At 43.0% G+C, this 23,083-nt stretch overlaps 1 protein-coding gene across 1 annotated transcript in view; it reads left to right on the top strand.

The window, feature by feature from the left end:
- TTC39A (tetratricopeptide repeat domain 39A) overlaps window positions 1-22,838 on the top strand; it is a 2,407,335-nt gene extending 2,384,497 nt beyond the window's left edge. Inside the window, exon 18 of the mRNA XM_044086086.1 lies at window positions 19,697-22,838. Coding sequence (XP_043942021.1) covers window positions 19,697-19,805 — 109 coding nt within the window. The 3' untranslated portion in view covers window positions 19,806-22,838. The remainder of the gene's footprint in view (window positions 1-19,696) is intronic.
- The last annotated feature ends 245 nt before the right edge of the window (window positions 22,839-23,083 follow it).

The raw sequence follows: 23,083 nt of genomic DNA, 5'->3' as shown, positions 1-23,083 counted from the left end.
CGATGCTATGAGGAGAGTTTTGGCTCCAAAGACAATGTCAGCATCGGTTCAGCCTTCCCTCCCCCCTCAAGCTCCTGTGTCTGCTTCTTCATCTACCGGTCCCCCTAAGCGTAGAGACCCTGAGCCTCAAGTACCCCCACAGGGCATCCCCTGCTCTTCTGAGACCTCCCCAGATCCCCCCACTGAGGAGGTGCCCAGAAAGAGACTGTGCAAGAGGAGGCACTTAGACTCTCCATAGGAGTCTTTGACATCTGACATGGACTTGGATGAGTCAGAAGGGTCCCCCTCGATCCCCCTCTGAGGATATCTCCTTTGCAGAGATACTAGAGATCCTTAGTCAGTGGGGCAATTGGCAGTCCAAGACCCCCACTGAGGACAAGTCCGTGCTCTTGAAGGCTTTCTGGTCTCAACCTTCCACTTCTTGGGTGTCTCCGCCTTATGACTAGCTCATGGAACTGATCTCTCATAAGGAGTGGGAGTCACCGGAGGCCATGGAACCTGTTCCTCGTAAGCCCAATAAATTCATGTCTGCCCCAGTGGACAAGCCATTTTTGGCAAAGGGAGTGCCTGTTGATGCCATGGCGGTAGCTGCAGCCACCAAAAAGGAAATGTCTGAGACATCCACATCTATCCATCCTCCTAACACAGATTCTAGGGTCATGGATAGATATGGGAAATGCATGTTTAGTTCAGCGACTTTTTCTCTGCGATCACTGAACTACTTAACCCACTTTATGAGACTACAGAGAGATCTCCTGAAAGAGCTAGGAGATACTCTCCAGGGTAAGGTAGCTGCAGGGGTGGCCGATAAAGTCAACGCCCAGCTCGCTACCCTAAATTCAGTGGTAAACTCATCCATGCGTCTCATATCCTATGCAGCTGATGGTTCGAGTAGAGCATTGCTCTTCGAAGACAAGCCTGGATGCATCTCTGTTCCTTTGCGGAACCCTTTAAGTCTTCCTTTATAAACACCCCATTTGATGGCAAAAGTAAAGGAAACTTTAACCAGGTGTGAGCAGGAAGGCACGACCTTATCTGCCGTTGGAGTCCATTTTTCTGCCCCTACTCGGCCCTACCCCAAGGGCCCTAGGGGAGGGAAAATGTGGTTCTGAAAAGCACAGGGAGCCTTTCAGGACACACATGGAGAAACCCCCTCTAGAGGCAGAGGAGAGGGTTATAATGGAAGACGCCGTCCCCGCGGCAGAGGGGGTCCGCAGCAACAGGGTGACAGGGGTCAGTTCTCCGTTCAACCCTACCAGCGCCCCTGAAAGGGGGCCCGACTGTTCGGCTCTGGAGGCAGTCGGGGGTTGCTTGTCTTTGTACCCAGAAGCCTGGCTAAACATAACATCAGATACATGGGTACAAAGCATCATTTCCAGAGGATATTTCATACCGTTCTGTTCCCCTTCCATTCCTGTAAACAGAATCCCAGATGTTCCACCCAATCTCAGGGAACAAGCAATCGTAGATGTCCACAGATTGCTAGAAAAAAGAGTCATCCAACCAGTCCCAGCAGACCAAGTTGGATTCGGAACTTACTCAAGATTCTTTGTGGTACCAAAGAAAGCAGGGGACTGGAGACCTATCTTGGACCTCAGCAGACTCAACCAGTTCGTAAAGAAAGAGAAGTTCCAAATGGTCACGCTTCAGTCCATTCTTCCCTTCCTAGGGAAAGGCGATTGGATGTGCTCCATAGGATGCATACTATCACATAAAGATGAACAGACGCTCCAGAGATTATCAGCATTTCTGGCTGGGAGCCAATCATTACCAGTTTCGAGCCCTGACCTTTGGTCTCACTACAGCCCCCAGAGTGTTCACCAAATGCATGGCAGTGGTCACGGCTCACCTGAAATGTCTAGGATTCCAGGTGTTTCCATACCTAGACGATTGGCTCCTCACCGCTACCACCAGGCATCAATTGACTCAGGCAACACAATACACTCTGCCATCAATTAGGCATTACAATCAACTTTGAAAAGTCTGCCTTATCACCATCGCAGCATACTGTTTTTATAAGAGCAGAGTTAGATACCTCAACTACCACTCTACGTCTTCCTATCGAAAGAGTCTCACTTTTCCGCCAACACGTCAGCTCACTGGTGTCAAAGAACAAAGCTACAGCACCAGAGGTATTGAAGGTGCTAGGTTTGATGGCGGCAGCAATACTGGCTATACCACTCGCAAGGGTGCATATGCGAATTCTTCAATGGCTCCTCTTTGCTCAGTGGTCGTACCAGAAATTACCGATGCATCACATGATTCTCATCACGGATTCTTGCAAGAGAGACCTTCGGTGGTGGTTGACGTCTCTTCATGTCACAATTGGAAGACCCTTTGTTCTCCTCCCCCCAGTAGCCACTGAGACCACGGACACTTCCCTGATAGAGTGTGGGGGGGGGGCATTTTCAGGGAAAGACTGCCCAATGCACATGGACAGATCAAGAATCACATCTGCACATCAATGTTCTAGAGTTGAGAGCGGTACTTCTGGCGTTACATTACTTTCAGGACTCTCTCCCTCTAGGAAATATTGCAGTTCAGATGGACAACATGTCAGTAGTCTGGTACTTAAACAAGCAAGGCGGAACCAAGTCTTACCCCCTTTGTCGAGAAGCCCTCAGGGTCTGGCAATGGGCTGTGTCATCCCAGCATTTTCTGTTAGCAACACACATCCCGGGGAAATCCAACGTGATAGCGGACAAGCTAAGCAGGGGGATATTGCTCCCTCACGAGTTGTCTCTCAAACAACAGGTTGTGGAGTTGATTTTCTGCAAATGGGGCCAGCCTTGCTGTGAACTCTTTGCCAGCCACATCAATTCAAAATGCAGAAGCTACTTTGCCCTAATATCACCTCCCAGTCAGCCCCCAAGAGATGCACTTTTACACGACTGGCCCCCAGGTCTCCTTTATGCATTTCCACCCTTCCCATTGATACGCAGATTTTTACAGAAAGCAAAATCTCTGGGAAGGACTGTTATTCTCATAGCCCCCTACTCACCTCGACAGATTTGGTTCCCGTTTCTCCACCATCATCTGTTTGAAGATCCATGTATCCTGGACCCAGTTCCGGACCTTCTGACTCACCCGTCAGGTAATCTCCATCCTTCACTGCAGTCCCTGAAACTGACTGCTTGGCTAATCCACATCCTCTAATTGCCAGCCTTCATTCAATTTCAGAAGATACAAGACACATTCTCTTGTCTTCTCACAAGCCATCTACCAGGAAATTATATGGCAGTAAATGGAAAAGGTTCTCAATTTGGGCCAACACACAGAAAATTGACCCTGTCCAAGCTCCGCTATCATCTATTTTAGAATTTTTGACAAAGATTTTCAAGGAAGGGGCAGCAGCTGCTACAGTTCAAGTCCAGTTAGCAGCCATCTCAAGTTTTAACCTTGGGTTTGGTGGCTCAAATGTTATGGGCCATAAATTATCTAAGACTTTTCTTAAAGGCGTTCTTCACATGAGACCTCCTATCAAAATTCCCTATTCTCCCTGGAATTTAAACTTTATGCTGTCTCAAATTATTCTTCCCCCTTTTGAACCAGCATCTTCTTGTGATCTCAAATATTTATCCTGGAAAACTATTTTTCTTGTGGCCATTACTTCTGCCCACAGAGTATCAGAACTTCAAGCATTATGTATCAGACCACCTTACATGATTTTCCATGCTGATAGAGTATCTCTCAGAACAAACCCCTCATTGTTACCTAAAGTCTGTTCTGAATCAAATATCAATCAGGTCACTGAGCTGCCAGTCTTTTTTCCCAACCTCTCTAGCAAATTGGAATACATGCTGCACAAACTTGATGTACACAGACAGCTCAGATTTTATCTTGACAGAACTAAGGATATTAGAAAATCAGATCAACTTTTTGTATCCTTCTCAGAAGCCAGAAAAGGCAATCCAGTTGCTAAAACAACCTTATCTAAATGGTTATCTGATTGTATATCCTTTGTTTATGAGAATGCGAGCATGCCAGTATCACAAAAACCTAAGGCTCATTCTACCAGAGCCGTCTCTACATCTTCTGCTTTTCAAGCTAAATTGCCCCTTGACAATATTTGAGCTGCAGCCACTTGGTCTAAGTCTCATACCTTTATCACGCATTACAAAGTAGATAAGGCTTTAAGGGACAGGTCTTCCTTTGGTTCCACGGTACTGAAGAACATACTTCCATGAGCCACCCAAGACTGAGGGTGCTAGGGACGCTACCCATCAGTGAGAATAAATGGCGAGATTTAACAACTTCACATAAAGAAGTTAGGTACTTACCATAACGTTCCATGTGAGTTGTTTATCTCGCCTTTATTCTCACGTCCATCCCTCCTTCCCCCTCCTGGCTGACTTAGAGGCTAGTAACATCCTGGTTATTCAATATTTCTTCTTCCCCTTCGGGAAGTGTTCTTGGTAGAAATAAATAAAAGGGTATATATATATATATATATATATATATATATATATATATATATATATATAGATAGATATATAAATATATATGTATATATGTATATATATATGTATATGTGTATATATATATGTAGATATATAAATATATTATATATATATATATATATATATATATATATATATATATACATATATATATATATATATATATATATATAGATATATAGATATATACTGTTACTCGCAGCAAACAAGATCTGAGGTAATTCCAGCAGTGCATTGTGAGATAAGGGGCTTGGTCTTGAGCTACTGGCAAACCTTGAGCTTTGCTATCGGCCGTGTCGTAGCCGAGGATCGGCTCTGAACCCATCAGTGAGAATAAAGGCGAGATAAACAACTCACATGGAACGTTATGGTAAGTACATAACTTCTTTTTTTCTTCTGCTGAAGCCATTCTTTTGTTGATTTGGATGTATGCTTTGGGTCATTGTCATGTTGAAAGGTGAAATTCCTCTTCATCTTCAGCTTTCTAGCAGACACCTGAAGGTTTTGGGCCAAAAGTGACTGGTATTCGGAACTGTTCATAATTCTGTCCACCTTGACTAAAGCCCCAGTTCCAGCTGAAGAAAAGCAACCTCAAAGCTTCACCATGAAAATGGTGTTCTTTTGGTGATGTGAAGTGTTGTTTTTGCACCAAACGTACGTTTTGGAATTGTGGCCAAAAAATTCAACCTTGGTCTCATCAGACCACATCACCTTGCCTCCCACTTACTCTCGGAGTTCCCCAAGGGTCTGTCCTTGGCCCTCTGCTATTCTCACTTTTCACTAACAACCCACATACTGCCACCACACAAGCATCTCCTATATAGTACGCAGATGACTCTACTCTCATCTGCCCTGCCCGCACTCTACCAGTACTGCAGCAAATCACACAAGAATCATTCTCTTCTGTAGAAAGCTGGCTATCCAGTTCTCAGCTCCTACTCAACCCAAGTAAGACAAAACTTCTCCTGTTCCAACCTTCCAAAGCCACCCAAAACACCCCCCACTTCAACATTCTTGCCAAAGACAATACCATCATCTCTCCATCAGAACACACAAAATGACTTGGTGTGGAAATAGACAACAAACTTAGATTTGACACCCACATATCTCTCACAATAAAAAGTTCACAAGAAACTTGGTGCATTATATCGAAGCCGCCAATTCCTAACTAAGGCAGCTAGAATCTCCATAGCCAATTCCCAGCTAATCTCCACCCTACTTAATGCATCCCCCATACTTCCCAACCTTAAACAGACAGACCTACACAAGCTGGATGCTTGTTACAACAAAATTGCTAAATTTGCCACTGGAACCTCCTACCGCAGCCATCATTGTATCTCCCTTAAAGAACTAAACTGGCTAGAACTCCCACAACTCCTTCACTTTAATCAACTCACCCTCACTCATAAACTTATTAACCACCCCCTTAACATTCCTTCCCTTCAAACCCTTCTCCAACCCTATCATCCCACTAGGCCCCTAAGATCAAGCAACAAAAATCACTCACTGTTATCAAACTCAAAAACTCAGCAGGAGAAGCCATATTTTCATGTACCGTATCTAAACTTTGGAACAATCTTCCACCCTCTATAACTACTCTACCTTTCAGCAGCCTTTTCAAGACTGCACTCAAATTCCACTTAAATTTGCACTGGCTTTGTCCTTGCTCTAATCCAGACTAACACCCCCCTTACCTCCCTTCCTAGACCCTTAACCCAACTATACTACTGCCACTACTAACCTCAGTCAGAAATAGCTAGTTGTCTTTACATACTTTAACATCTTGTCTGACAACTTTGTTACTAATATTATAAATGACAAGAAACTATCTTAACTTGCAACATTTTCTGTATATAAAGTTGATAATCAATATGTTGTTATTGTATTAAAGCCAACAACCTGTAATGTTGTTTAGTATTGCTGCAACTTTTTATCTCTATCATGTACATGATGTGGAGCTTTTCTCCCCGGACATCTGCTGAAAAAGGACCTGCGTCCAGCCGGAATTTCCCAGTAAACAAATGTAAATAAATAAATAAGACCATAACACATTTTTCCCACATGCTTTTGGGAGAGTTGTATTGTTTTGCAATTTTTAGCCAGGCCTGGATGTTTTTCTGTGTAAGAAAAGCTTCTGTTTTGCAACCCTATCCCATACTCCAGACATATGGAGTATACGGGAGATTGTTGTCACATGTAGTACATAACCAGAAATTCCTGCAGCTCCTTCAGTGTTGCTGTAGGTCTCTTGGCAGCCTCCCTGACCAGTTTTCTTCTTATCCTTTCATCAATTTTGGTGGGATGTCCAGTTCTTTGCAACGTCACTGTTGTCCCATATTTTCTCCACTTTTTGATGACTGTCTTCACTGTGTTCCATAGTATATCCAGTGCTGTGGAAATGTGTTTGTAACCTTCACTTGACTGATACCTTTCAACAATGAGATCCCTTTGATGCTTTGTAAGCTCTCTGCGAACCATGACTTTTGCTGTAGCAGGCAACTAAGTAAATGTCAGAAAAATCCTACTAGGTCAGCTGAACTTTATTTGGGGTTAATCAGAGTCTCTTTAATTGATGACAGGTGTGTACCCAAGAAGACTGAATGATGCAATCAAATCAAAAAGTGCTTCAACAAGCTATTAGTTTAAGGGTGTATACACCTATGCAACCAGCTTATTGTATTTTTTTTATTTTTTTTATATATTTCCTCTAAACAGATTTGTTTGTTTTTTAGTTGAAATGTACAGGCTATCGGTCACATTAAAGGTGGGAAAAGTTTTGAAATGATTTATTGTGGTCTAATTTTTTTATATCACAAAAACCTGGCATTTTAATAGGGGTGTGTACACTTTTTATATCCACTTTACTTGTTGAGATAAAGCAAGAATCTGCAGTACATCTGAGGCATTCTCTACCATGACACCACTGGAGACCAGTTTGTTGCCTCTCGCATGCATGTCCAATGAGACTGTATTTTCTACCATCATGGGAGAGAAGAGGGGAATGTAGGGTGATTCTTTTGGAGGGTCTCAATGACATACCTCAATTCCTTGTGGGGGAAGAGGTACCCAAATCACTGACTGACATCCATCAGGGTCCACACCCCCAGACTTTAGAGCAGACATCCTGGCTAAAAAAAAAAAAACTCAAAGCATGCTTTTCTGTAGGAGATATCCCATGTGAAGGAATGGCTAGATTTCTCTCAATGCTTATATAAAACCATTTTTTTCTTTAGAACCTCCTTCTATCCTATTTTCTTCTGATCGTCCTCTGTTGAAAAGGCATGAATATTCCTCAGATGAAGGGGGATCTGATTCTGAAGAGAACTCTTATACCTACAACCCCAAGTTCATTCCCCAAGACACCTGGATTCTGATGATGAAGAAACTCTATCATCAGGTTCCCTACTGGAAGAAGTTTCCTTTGTGGAAACCGTTTCCTGGATGATGCAACACTTTAAATGGGACCCTAAGCAAGTCTATGATGTTCGAAAAAGATACTCTGAATTATTGGAAGTAGGAAGCCCTAAGCCTTCAGTTATGCACTTTGTTCTGGAAGCCTTTTTGAATGTCTTTGCTTCAACCTGTTGTAATCTGAATTCTCAACCATATCTTCCTAAGAAACCAGACAGGTTCTACAAGAAGTCTGATAACATGAAATTTCTATACAAAACTCTCATAGCCAACCCCTCTGTTTTCCCTCTGTCTGCAGATAAACCCACCAATCTCCTCCCTGCATTAAGTGTGATACCATCTTATTGGGACAGTAGAGCCATGAACGGGTATGCCAAAAAAGTCTATACCTCTGCCACCCTGGCATTTACAGCCCTTAACTACCCAAACTCAAATGACTAAATATTTGTTATCCATTCTTGGAAAACAGAACAAGTCCATGGCTGAACCTGAGGATTCTGAATATAAATTGTAACTTTTTTCTAGCTTAGTAATGCCACTAAAGTGGCCAGGCACTTCATTAAATGCAGATATGATGCTGTAGATGCTTTCTGAAAGGCTATGGCCACTGGTTCAGTCTTGCATAGATTTGCTTGGCTTCATCTTCAGTCTCTACCACAAGATGTCAAACCTAAGCTTCTGGACTCCCCTCTTCATAGGTGTGAAGGGTGCCAGCCTAGCTAGATTGAGTTTTGTAAATAATTCTATGTAACTGTAAATATTAAGATGATCCACAGGCTTGTGTAACAAATGTAAGCACATTTTGTTATGTTCTGAGCTTCAAAAATGTAACCACAGTGCACCCTGCTGGAGGAAAGCTGATAAGTGAGGGATTTTACAACTGTGTTTGACCTCAAGCTCAGAGACAGGATGTCTGGGCTAGAAATTCTTTCTATTGTTTTAAGACATAATTACTAGGTCTTACATGTAAAGGGTCTTTTATTGCTGTGGCTTCCTGCAGGTGCAGAAGATTACAAAAAAAGAAATGTTAACATTTTAAGTTATGTGAGCCTGGGAAACTAAATCAGAGAAGTGTGGAGAATGATGTAATCTGAAATGGCTCAACATTACTGTGTATTATCAATTTAAGGACAGCAAGGAAGAACAGCATTTTGTATTTTGTCTTGGATCTAGTAAGAACATCCACTCACAATCGCTTGCTCTGTATGTAAGTAGTATTTAGAACAGTGATTTCTCTTAGAGTTAGATAGGAATTTAGCCAGATTAGTCTAGCTGTTTTCTGTATTTGTCAGACTTTCCAGCAATATTGTTTTAAAGTATTTCCTGTGATTTCTGAACTCTGTAATGTCATTGTGTTGAAGTAATAAGTATTGTCTTTTGTTTTGATTATTTATTATTAAATATTTTTAAACCTTTCAACTGTGGCTGCTTTGTGTAGAAATAATTTAAGCTCTAGAGTACTTGCATTTATTTGGTGATACTGTACAAAGCCACTGCAATAGCCTTGCTGTTCATCACACTTACTAATTGGATAATAATATTCACAGTAAAACTGGACACCATTTGGTAAGGGCCTTATTAGTAGCTGATAAATAGTGACTGGTGGCAGTGATTTCTATCTTATAGTATGAAGAGAAGGGGGCATAGCTGGAGAACCTGTGCCAGCCTTCCCCAGGAGTGTATGTATGTTTGTATATAAGTCATATCTCTAAGTGTGTGTGTGTGTGTGTGTGTGTGTGTGTGTGTGTGTGTGTGTGTGTGTGTGTGTGTCAGCTACTTGGGCTGGGACACGAAGTACTGGTTGGTCAGAGAGGGTGCTGGAGGTTTTGGCTTGACCACTCGGCTGAGATCTGTACCAATAGCTGTGCCAGTTGGGGAGTCTTATTGGGGATCTGGAGAGAAAGGGAAAAACCAGCCCCAGACTGACTGTGATCTCAGTTTGCTCTTAAGGGAAATTTTACTTTACTGTGTGTGTACTTGTTATCCTTCCAATGTGCACGCCCCTCACTGGTGCTAGTGGTGAGGATTGAGGCTCTTTGATTACTGGGCCAGTGCATGGGCATCACAATAAGGACCTCCTATTTGGCCAATCTTTTGCTAAACTCTGTAAAACATTACAACTTAAAGGCAAAGTCTTTTAAGACTTTAAGCAGAGATGTTAAGTTGTCTATCTCGCCTTCATTCTTGCTGGATGGGTTCGGAGCCGAACCTCGGCTCCGACTCGGCCACTACTAAAGCTCGAGAGCTAGTTCCACCGGCTCGAGGCTCCCCTATATCCCACAATGCTAGGCGGTAACTACCCAGATCTCGATTGCCGCTATAGCTGACGAGGTGCGTTGTTCCAACCGGCTCTACAGGTTAGTGTATTTCTTAGACTTTTAGTCAACTTAGACCCCTTTAATTTTATTTTCTAGTATCCCTTACTTAGATAGTTCGATTCCAGTCCCTGTCTTTCGAATCCTTCCCTTTAATCCTTGATTTTTTCCTCAAAATCCACCTTAGGCCTTAGGCCCCTTTCCCACCCCTCCTAGTATTTGGAATGAGTGTTTGTGTGGAAACTTTTTCCTTATTTAATTAGGTGTGCTTGTGTGAGTGATTCCTATCTTTAGAACCACGTCTAAAGAATCTAAGGTCTCAGGCTTTAAGAAGTGTGACTCGTGCTGCCAGAAAATGTCTCTGACAGACGGTCACACTTTTTGTGTCTACTGCCTGGGACCTTTGCACCTGCAGGACTCGTGTGCTGTTTGCCATGGTTTCAGCCCTCGAGTCCTGCAGGAGCGGAAAAATAAGCTCATTTTAAGGGGCTTATTGAAGCCTGAGGGTCCCCCAACTCAATCTTCGGGGAAACCCTCCAAGCCTTCCAGACCGTCGGCTCCAGTATCTGAGTCGTTGGCTGGAGCTTCGAAGCCTGTTTGGACATTGGCTCCAGCTGGAGCCGATGATTCTCGAACACATGTTCATACTGTTTCCTCGGCTCCGGCCGGAGCCGAGGTAGAGACTGTTGAATCGGCTCCGATTAGGTTATTGGAACCGACTTCCAGAAAGAGGTCTAGATCACCATCTATCGGCTCCGTTCATTCGGCTCCAGCATCGCCATTGTTGTCTGAATGGAGCCATAGATCTCATTCCTCTAAGTCGTTGAGACTTTCAGATCATGACCTACAGAGGGTGGTGAGTTGACTTCTCAAGTCCGAGGCACTTGCCCAAATGCTTCATAGCCCGACTCAACAGTCGATGGCTATTCCCGTCACCCAAAATGTTCCTCCTCTGACTCTTTTGAGTTCGGAGCCGGGGCTGATCGGACCCGAGACTGTGGGTGCGTCGGTGCCGATTCCTTTGTCTTCGGCACCATCGTCGGCTCTGATTTCTTCTTTGGAGGAATCTCGGCGCCGGACTTCCCTTGTCGGCTCCGAGGGGGTAAGTGGCATCGGACCCTTGTCCGACCCTGCTCTCCCTCTCGGTGCTTCGGCTCTGGTGAGTTCGGCTCCGACATCGGCCTCGGAGCCATCACTGTCGGTGCCGGGGGAGGTTTTCAGCTTTACGGAGCGGAGACCTCTGGCCCTGCCTGACAGGGGTGCCTTCGAGGTCATGAGGAGCATGTTAGAACCAGGTTCTACCCTACAGTCGGCTCCATCTGCCCCTCCCTCCACGGTGCCTGCGGTGATTTCTTCTCACCCCCTCATCCCGGATCGTAGAGAGCCAGCCCCTCAAGTATCCCCAGTGGGTATTTCCTCCTCTTCCGAGGCCTCTCCTGACCCTGTAGGAGAGCCCCCTAGGAAGAGGCAGTGCAAGAGGAAGCACATTGACTCCCCTGAATCTGTCACCTCTGACACTGATTTAGAGGATTCTGAGGGTTCCCCTCGTCCCCCCTCTGAAGATGTCTCCTTTGCGGACATCCTCGAAATCTTAAAACAGAGGGGGAATTGGCCAGCCCTTAACCCATCAGAGGATGAATCAGTGTATCTTGAGGCGTTTGGCTCTCGCCCTTCCACCTCCTGGGTGTCCCCCTCCCTTTGACCCCCTCATGGAAGTGGTGGCAAGGAAGGCTTGGACGGCTCCTGACTCAGTGGAACCCACCCCCAGGAGACCGTCAAAATTCATCACTGCCCCGAAGGATAAAGAATTCTTAGCTAAAGGCGTCTCTGTTGATGCTATGGTGGTGGCTGCGGCCACCAAGAAGGAGCTAGCTGATCCTTCAGTACCTGTCCATCCTCCTAACAAGGAGTCTAGGACCATGGACAGGTACGGTAAGCGGATGTTTTCATCAGCGACCTTTTCTATGCACTCGCTGAATTACCTGTATCATTTCACTCGTCTCCAGAGGGATTTGCTCAAGGAAGCGAGTGAAATGTTAAAGGATCCATCAGCTGCGGGTTTTCAGGATAGAATGAACTCTCAGCTGGCGACCCTCAACTCAATAGTTAACTCCTCCATGCGCCTCCTTTCATACACGGCGGACGAGCGAGTAGAGCGGCAGGTACAGGTGTAGCCTTACGTCGGCATGCCTGGATGTGGCTATGTAACTTTGCGGACCCTTTCAAGGCGTCTTTCACTAACTCCCCCTTTGATGGATCATCCCTCTTTGGTCCTCAAGTGAGAGAAACCCTGACTAGGTGCGAGGTTGAAGGCAAGACTCTCTCTGCCGTGGGAGTCTGTTTTTCTACTCCTTCTAGACCTTACCCCAAAGGTCAGAAGGGGGGAAAGATGTGGTTCCGCAAACAACCACAGGGAGTCTCGCCTGACGCACAGAGTCGGTTCCCCTCTAGAGGCAGAGGGGGGAACAATAATAATAGACGCTGTCCTAGAGGCGGGGGGGGCCCGCAGAACCAGGGTAGCAGAGAAACTTTCTCTGACAAACCCTTTCAGCATCCCTGAGGGGCTGCCCGGCTGTCCACCTTCAGAGGCAGTCGGGGGAAGATTATCGCTGTACCCAGAAGCCTGGCTTTCCCTTACCAAAGACAAGTGGGTACAGTCGATCATATCCGAGGGCTACAAAATTCCGTTCATTCATATCCCAAGACAATCCAAAAGTTCCCTTCCAGACATTCCACCCAATCAAAGGGAACACGCGGCGCTAGAAATTTCAAAGCTGCTTTCAAAAAGAGCCATTCAACCAGTTCCAGCAGACCAACAAGGATCCGGAATCTACTCCAAATTCTTTTTGGTGCCAAAGAAAACAGGGGACTGGAGACCCATCTTGGATCTCAGCATCTTGAACAAGTTTGTCAAGAAAACAAAATTTCGGATGGTCACGCTGCAGTCCATTCTGCCCTTTTTGGGGCGGGACAACTGGATGTGCTCGATAGATCTCCAGGATGCGTTCTATCACATCAGAATGAACCGACGCTCCAGGAGATTTCTCCGCTTCAGGCTGGGAACCAGTCATTTCCAGTTCAGGGCCCTGCCCTTTGGTCTCACTACAGCATCCCGAGTGTTTACCAAATGCATGGCGGTGGTCGCTTCTCATCTGAGACGGCAAGGATTCCAAGTGTTTCCATATTTAGACGACTGGCTCCTAACAGCCCCCACCAAGCATCTTCTCCTTCTTGCCAGAGACTACACCTTACGCACATGTCAAACACTAGGCATCTCCATAAATTACGAAAAGTCTGTCTTGTCGCCTTGTCGTGTTATTACCTTCATAGGCGCAAATCTAGACACAGTCAACATGTCAGCCAGACTCACAGAGCAAAGGGTAGCAGACATACACAGACAAGTCTCTCTTGTCTTGCAGAGCAACAAGGTCAAAGTCAGACTGGTCCTGAAGGTCTTACGAATAATGGCGGCGGCTATCACTCTCCTCCCTTTAGCCTGCTTCCACACGAGAATCTTACAATGGATGTTATTCACACAATGGTCATTCCAACGACTTCCAATGTCCCACTCTATTGTGATAACTCAATCATGCAGGAATCATCTATCTTGGTGGATCACATCCCCCCAGCTCTACCTAGGAAGACCTTTCGTTTCCTCTCCTCCGGTTGCTACATTGACAACGGATGCCTCCCTGATCGAGTGGGGGGCATTACCAGGGCAGGATGGTCCAGGGCATGTGGCAGCCTTTCGAGGGCCACTTGCACATAAATGTCCTAGAGATGAGAGCAGTGCTTCTAGCGTTGCAAGCCCTTCAAGACTCTCTTCCCAAGGGAACTGTAGCAATTCAGACAGACAACATGTCTGTAGTGTGGTACATCAACAAACAAGGCGGAACCAGATCTTACCCCTTATGTCGAGAGGCACTCAGACTGTGGCAGTGGGCGATTTCTTCTCAGCAATTTCTGTTAGCAACGCATATTCCCAGGAAGTCCAATGTGATTGCAGACAAGTTGAGCAGGGCTATTCTCATGCCTCACGAGTGGTCTCTGAAGAATTCAGTGTTGGAGGAAATTTTTCAAAAGTGGGGCCGGCCTTGCTGCGACCTTTTTGCTACTCCTCAAAACAGCAAGTGCGACAATTTCTTCACCCTCTTTCCCCAACCAGGCCACCCCAGCAGAGACACTCTAGTCCACGATTGGCCCCGGGGACTTCTATATGCTTTTCCACCCTTCCCACTGATATCTCAACTAATTCAGAAAGCCATCGCTCTGAAAGCTTCCATGATCCTCATTGCCCCTTACTGGCCTCGACAGGTTTGGTTCCCTTTTCTTCACCGTTATCTGTTGGAGCAACCTTGGCATTTGGACCCGGTTCCAGACCTCTTGACCCATCAGTCGGGTCAGTTGCACCACTCCCTTCCCTCTCTCCACCTCACAGTGTGGTTACTCCAGTTCCAGCTTTAGCCAGGCTTCCTTTAATATCCCACTCAGTTCGAGATATTTTGATAGCCTCTCATAAATCTTCCACTCGGAAGATTTATAATAGCAAATGGAAACGTTTTTCTTTAAGCAGAGTTTTCTTACCACAGTCCTTAGATACCAAATGAACTATCCTTCAAAACCCACACTCTTTGCTCATACAGAATAAACCTCCCTCAAAGGGTTGAATATTTCAAGAGAAACCTCAGTGGGGGACCAAGCCAGGAAAATGCTCCTTCCCTGAGAAACCAACTTCTAACAGACTATTTTCTGCTTCCTACCTCCCACCTTGGTCCACACATTCCCTTTCCTAAAAGGTCCAGTTGTCCCTTCCAGCTTTCGAAACGGGTCTTGTCCATCATTCAAAATGGCTACAGAATGACTTAGAAAGAGCTTCCATCTCCTAAGGGGATCCCTTCCCCACCCTCAACTCAAGCTCACCTTATTCCACTTTGTTTGGGATCTGCTGTCCTAGGGAACAATAGAACATGTTCCTCCTCAGGCCCAGGGAAAAGTTTTTACTCAAGATTATTCCTCATCCCCAGGGCAAAAGGAATATGGATGCCCATCCTAGATTTGTCCTACTTCACCACCTTTTTTGGGCATACCATCTTTCAAGATGCTTTCTTTCCAGGCCCTACTTAACCTAATTCTTCTTCAGTTTTTTCTGATAGTCTTGGATTTGATGGATGCATATCTGCACATCCCTATTCACTCAGCCTGCAGGAAGTTCAGTGTTTTCTGTCACTTTATTACACTTTCCATTCTCTGCTTTGCCTTTTGGCTTGTGTACAGCTCCCAGAGTCTTCACAAAGTGCCTAGTTCCAGCTACCACATTTTGCAAAATCCAGGGGATCCAAATTTTTCCCTGCCTAGACAACCTCTTTATTCAAGCCTCATCCAAGAAGACTGTGATGTTGGAGCTCCAATTCACTAAAAATCTGGGACTCACTCTCAACCTCAAAAAGTCTTTCCTGACTCCTTATCAGGAGATTGTCTTTCCTGGTTGCAGACTGAATACCTTGGTAATGACAGCCTTCCTCACTTAGGAGAACGTCCTCTCTCTTATCATCTACTTTCAGTCCCTGCTTAAGACCTCAGCAAGAGAAATCCTAAGAGCCCTAGGACACATGGTATCCTTTGTCAGACTACACATGAGAAGAATCCAGTGGCACATGAAGTCCCTTTGATCTCAACACTGTCTCCCTCACACTGATTTCTAGATTCCTCTATTGCCATTCCTAAAGCAGGAGCTACATTGGTTAATTTCCCAGATGTATCTGAGAACAGAAGTTCTGTTCCTTCCAGCCACTCCCACTCATGATCTGCTCACAACTTCATCTGACCTGCCATAGGGGGCATGGACAGGTTTCACTACAGTTCAAGGCCAGTGGTCTTCCTGGGAGCTCAAGGAACACATCAGTGTAAAGGAAATGAAAGTTCTCATTCAAGCCCTGTAGATGCTGTCTCACCTGTGGAGCTCAGAGCCCCTAAAGGTGTTCGCAGACAATACCTCAGTCATGTGGTATATCAACAAATGAGGGGAGGAGTCACAAAGTCCTACCAACTGTGTAGGTAGTTCTGATGGCATTGGACATAACCTTTCAAAGAAACATGTCCCTACAGTCAGTGTACATACCTTCAAAGGACATTATCTTGTAGGCAACGTCAGCAAATCCAGAGAAGACCCCATGAATGGATTTTGCACAGCAATGTCTTCCTGGATATAGTCCACAAATGGACCTTTTTCTCTCCAACCAGAACAGACAACTCAAACTGTTCTACTCCAGGATCCTTTGCCTCCAAGCTTGAAGGAAGGACACCATACTTTCAAATGTGGACAAACCCAAAATCTTTCTAGTTACTCCCTTTTGATCCAGGCAGCATTGGATGCCCTTCTACTCCATCTCTCCAAGGACATTCACTTGAAGTTTTCCTAAAAAAATTAACTTACTAACACAGAACAAGGGTTCCCTGATTCACCCCAACATTCAAGCTTCCAACCTCACTCTTTCGATGATAGAATCTTAATTCTGTTCAGGCACCAATTTTCTGAGAACATGCTTCTGGTACTCCAGGAAGTAAGAAAACCCACTACTAAAAAATCTTACATATCCTAGTGTAAAAGACTTTCTATATTGTGTCACAAAAATAATAGGGACCCCTATGGATGGAGTACACCCACTATTTTGTCTTATGTGTGTGACTTATTATTCAAAAGTGGTATGGCCTACTCCACTATCAAAATCCACTTGTCTACTGTCACTGCTTGCCTTTTTCTAAATCCACCACTGCTCTCCAGAATTGAGGTCAAACAGGTTTAAAAGGTGTCCTTCAACTAAACTGTCCCAGAAAAGCTATTCTTCTTTCTTGGTATATTAACTTTGTTCTTTAAAAACTTACTTTGCCACCTTTTGAAACTGCAGCTTTCACTTCACTAAAATGCTGTACCTGGAAGACAGTTCTGCTGCTCACTCTTACATCTGCCCAGAAGTTTAGCAAGTGCAGGGTGAGACTGGCAATGGCTGTGTGTGGCCTAAACATTAGCAAGCAGTTGCCAGTTTGCTATAGTTTAATACACAAAGGATTTTTTTCTCTTTTACTAAAACATGAGCACCATAGTACACCATGCAGGCAGGATAAAAATTGTAGCAACTGTTTGTTGTATTTGTAGCAAGCAGTTTGCTACAGTTTAAATGAAGGCTTTTTTATTAGCATCACATTAGCACCATAGCTCTCCATGCAGGCAGGGTATATACTGTAGCAACTGTTTTCTACATTTGTAGCAAGCAGTTTACTACAGTTGAAAGGAAGAAATGTTTTTTTTAATGTGCAGAAGGGGGGGTTGGGGGCAGGTACAGACCTTAATGGCTAGTCAGGTGGGGGGGTGTCATGAAGCTGTACTGCTGGTTGGTGTGCCAGTAGGAGGAAGAGCATTTTTTCACTCTTCAAGGGTAGGTCGCGGGAGGGGTATGGATCTCACTGGAATAAACTGGATATTGGCTCGTGACACTAAAGTGTGTGTATGTGTGTGTTTTTTTTTCTGTTTTTTTACTCTTCAGTGGAAGAGCTGGGGGTTGGTTCTCATTGCAATAAGCCAAAGCATATCAGCTTATTACAGTAAAATGTGCATTTTTTTTTTTTTTTTTTTCTCTCTCTCTTCAGTAGAGAACTAGGTGGGAGTGGTAGTGATGGCATAGATCTCAGTGTAATACAGTGAAGTATTTTTTTTTGTTACTGTTTGTGGTACAGGCACAGTGCTCTGTTGGAGCCAGCTATGCTTCTGCATGTACAAGAATGTCAGAAGAGTTTCTGAACTGCAAGCATTTATTGTAATCTCATCTTTCCTTATCTTTCATAAGGATAGTATTTCCTTAAGGGCCATCTCTGTGAACCAATCTATACATTTGCCTAATCCACAAAACAGAGGTTGGAGGATCCTTCACTCACTGAATGCACATAGGCAGCTAAGATTCCAATAGGGTAATCTGGGAAGGCCAGTTTCTGTCTGGCCAACATTTTATTTCCTTCCAAGGGGGTATGTTTGGAGTCCAGTTTCCAAACAGACTATCTCCAAATGGATTTTCAAGTCCATCTCCTTCTGTTATACCTTATACAGTAAGACTGTGCCAGCCACAGTGAAGGTCCACTCCACCAGAACAGTTTCCTACTCTGGTGTTTTCTTCAACGGTATTGGTTCCATAGATTCATTGGTAAGTACTAGGCTAACTGCCATTGTGGGCCATTTAACCCAAGCTAATTTCTCTTGGTGAGAACCAAATCCTATACCTCTTGCTTGTGAGGTGAGCACCTTAACCATTATGCCAACCCCACAATCCGTCTCCAGAATCATCCTGGAGACTGTCACTTGGTCCTCTGTAAACATTTTCATCAAACATTTCAGAGTAGATGCATTTCCATATCTAGGACCTCCTTCAATAGAGTTGCCCAGTTAGGACTGGTAGACAGAACTACCAAACCCAGTCCTACCACCATCAATAACTTTTAGCTTTGAGAATCACCAACAGGTATTTGAGCACTGCAACAGTGATCCAAAGAAGGACATGGTACAGTTGTTTAATAACATACCATAACAATAGATGTCTTACTGTTTACTGTTGCAGTGTTGCTTCCCTCCCTCTTTACCAAGTCTTTCTTGTGCTTTGTGGACCAAGATGGGCAGTTACCTTCCCACCCTATTTCCTGAACATTTTTTCTTTTTCTTTCTATATGCACTCAGGCTTTATCCAGGGACTAGATAGTCTCAAGAATTTACTCTCAAACTTCTGCTTATGTACCCCTACTCCCACACACTGAGGTCACACGCCAGATTTATGGAGCATCAGTTAGACATTTTTGGCTTTGATACCCTGAGTGAACATCAGTTTACCCTCTGCAAGATAACTTTTATAGATTAACTTTCATAGGTAAGCACTAGGCTAGCTGCTCTTGTGGGCCATTTTAAGCCTAGCCAGTTTTATTTTCAAAGGTGAAAATCAAACCCTAAACTTTGTATATAACCCACAAATAATGAGATACTGCAACAGTGATCAATAGGTCATCTACTGTTATGGTAAATTCTTACACAAGGGTAATTTCTCTGCATCTGCCCTTATCTAAATCTCAGTGCATGGATGACTCCATCTTCTGATATTGAACATCCCCTGCACCAGATGCTGACCCAGCTGTTCTCCAGGAAGTAAGAGAACATATCATTGCTCTTTAGATGTACCTGGTATGACCAGCATTTCAGATAGCTATCACGTGGCTGCATCAATGGACTAACTTCAATATTTTTTTAATCTGATTGGTGAACTGTTCTACTGAACCTTTTCAGTCATGACTGTGATTTTATATGTTTGAGTGTATTTGTCATGTCCTCTTTATCCTTTCCTTAAATGACAAAAAAAAAAATGTAAATATTTTTGTTTTGGTTTTGTGTTGCCTGAAGAATGTTGATCATTTTGTGAACTAAATGTATTTTGTAGGAACTGCAAGACTGTTACAGAAGTCTGTTTTGATGTTTTTCAGGCATGACTACAAGAACTACTCCATGGAATCAAGAACACATTTTAGAATTCAGTCTGCCTTGCTCAGAGCCAGATTGCCAACAACGAACGGGATTCATTCTGCCTCCTAGCTCAGAGTAAGACTCAGTACAGTATCCCAAGCCCCTTGATAAACAGGAAAAAAAGTAATATACTCATGACTGAAGAAGCCTACACTCTGTAAAATACTGGAAACATTTATCAATATAATAACAAACAAGTCAAGACTGCAGTATCTGGTAATGACTTTCCCTTTTTCCCAGACTGCAGTATGGATATATTCAGATTTCTTCAGATATGCCTTATTTAAAAGTAAGATGGGATTCATATGTGAATCATTCAGAAGAAATCTCTCAAGACATACCTCAGGCTTTCAACACATCCTTTTGAAACATTGTTCCTTTAAAAATTACCAAGAGCTTTACTTACAGCAGACAGCACTAAACAGATAGTCAATATATTAATGAATATATGTATATATTATAAAACTATTTACACAAAAGATGTTCTGTTAATTGCATATGTTTAACAAGGTTGCTGTTTTTATGTCAGAGCATACTGTGTGTCATCAGTGTTCAGTTCACAGAATATTGGAAAACCAGATGCAGATGTCTGTTATAGCTTAAGAATTTATTGCACATTTTGGACTGTTGCTCTGGTCTGGTGTAAAGTGTATGCTCACAGCTGTAGGTAGTAAGAAGCCACTGAAAGGGATATTGGATGACTGATCAATATACTTATTGAATTTCCCCTCAAACAACTAAGTACAGTTCAAGGAAGAATTTAAAAATTGTCTTTTTGAAAGGGTAAAATTACCACTCTCTATACAGAGGGCTGTGAACGCTTGCATTCCCATTACTTAATGCAATCAACTCATACGTGGAATTGAGAGTCCTTTCTCCAATGATCTATGTATTAATAAAAGCGCATTTCGCACACCTTAAATCAGCGGACTGGCCATCGATCATACATCCTACATCCATTTGTGTGTTCCTTTCTGGAGACAGAAGAGTAGAGTTCATAGCCGACTGGTGGTACATTTGACATATGAAATATAAGAGATCTGTCTTATTTTGACAGTTCCTGTTCAACACATTTTAAAGCATTTCTTGAGGTTGTATGAAGTTATGCTTTTCAAAAATAGCAGTAAGCACCCTTCTTATACAGCTATACCTCAGACCACATTTGCTGACTCCCCTCTCCCACCACATTGTATATGTAAATATTGCATTTGTTATTTAAAAAAATATATATATTCATATATAGGCTGCAGTCCTTCCATGGCAGTATCTCTCTATACATGCCAGGAGCCCATTACATACTAAATAGGTTCACAACAAGGACCTGGACTGTGTTATGTGGGGTAATGAGTCAGTTTAATCGTGCTTTCACAGGTGGCTATTATAATCTATTTTGTTAGGATTCCTGTTATTTGGGTGGGGCCATTTTTCAAAACTGTACTTACATCATCTGGTGCCGTGTGCAGTTCCACAAACTGATTCTCCTCTCAACTCAAAATGACGATCAAAAAAAAAAAAAACATAAATGGTAGCAAGCTACTTTGAACAAATGTAACAAGCAGCTTGCTACAGTTAAATCACCATCAATAATCACTTCCACTGTGACCCAAATGCTGTATTGGTATTCATTTATGAAGACACAATATCCTTACAGCTTCGTAAAGCAATGCTGGTACTGTGCTCACACACAACTGGCATCTGACAATTGTGCCTCATAATAGCTTATGCCTGGGGTGACTACCCACTTAACTATGCCATTTTAATTAAACTGCTCTTTTACCTTTAAAATAATTAAAAGAAAAAGTGCTTAAGCTTCCTGTTTGGTGATAGCAGTCACTTTCCTGATTAGATGCCATTTAGAAGTCATGAACAGGTATCAAATGGTTGAGTAGAGATAGTTTGGATACCATAATATACCCCTGCATAAAAAAAATGCAATAATAACAATAATTTACATTTTTAAATAAAGGGGGCCATTGTTACCCAAAGACTTGAGATTTTAAAGCCTAAATTTTAAAGGTGTGTGTGTGTGTGTGTGTGTGTGTGTGTGTGTGTGTATGTATGTATGTGTGTGCGTGTACATGTATGATTATATCACCAGTCATCGTTCACCACTTTCATTTGTACATAGCATATCTTAGAACAGAACCTCACTGTGAGCAGCAATTAAGCTAACTAAAATATCTAAAACAGTTAAACAAAAAATGATCAAACAGGTTTGCCAAATGGTTTACATTTTTGATCACAGAACAAAGAAAAATGAACCCACCTGTTAAAAAAGTATTTAAAAAACACACTATAGCTACCCAACATACCTAAAACTGTTTACATACATGACTACAGCACAGTGTTTTACATGGGGGACTTCAGTTTCCAAATCCTTTGCTGTAGGGGCTGTGCCCCCAACCTCCTAACTTATATATGCTTACTCCTGGGTCGCAGAACTGCAACCAAAAGGAAATTACTATATATTATGATGTAGCCAACAATCTGTCACTTGACAGTAGCATAATACAATGAATTTCACCACCAGCACTTTGTGTAAAACACCCCGCATGCAATGAAACAAGTTAGTAACCGCATACATATATATTTTTATGATTATATATTCCAAATTACCAAAACCCATCAAAACTCAACAAACCAAAAAATTGACTATCTTCTGAAATTCCCTATTACCTTTTGCAACAAGCAAAACACAGTAAGACAGCTATTACAGCACACTATACATGCACACAAGCACTCCACATCAAATCAGACAATACCATTAAAATAATTTACAATCTCTGCACACATTTATGCAAACACTTAAAAACCTAAAACAAAAACTCAGTGTTTTTTTTTTTTATGAGGAGCTTTGCCTTTCACATCCCTGATACAGGCAATCTACCCTACTTTTCCTTATTTATTTATTTATTGTAATTCCATGGTTGTATAACAAGAATCCAAACGCAAAATGTCAAGAAAATGCTATAGCCAATCACTCAGGAGTCAGTTGTATCTCCCACCCATTGACAAAATGTGAAGTTGACAGAAGCACTTGCAATCATATGTGAATATCTATCTATCTATTTATATATATCTATATATATATATATATATGTGTGTGTGTGTGTGTGTGTGTGTGTGTGTGTGTACACACACACACACACACACACACAAGATACACACATATTAGACACACAAACACACACACACACACACACACACACACACACATATATAGACATACTCATATACATATAATTTATATAAGATATATGTCTTATCAAACATCAAACACTTCCAAGAATGAGAGCAAATTAATTGGATCTAACAAGTTTTGAAAACAAAACACAATTTTTGTAGGG

This window comes from Protopterus annectens, chromosome 10.part0 (genome assembly GCF_019279795.1).
Source record: "Protopterus annectens isolate FY-2018-M chromosome 10.part0, PAN1.0, whole genome shotgun sequence".
Lineage (NCBI taxonomy): Eukaryota > Metazoa > Chordata > Ceratodontiformes > Protopteridae > Protopterus > Protopterus annectens.
This window is presented reverse-complemented; position numbering and strand designations above follow the sequence as displayed.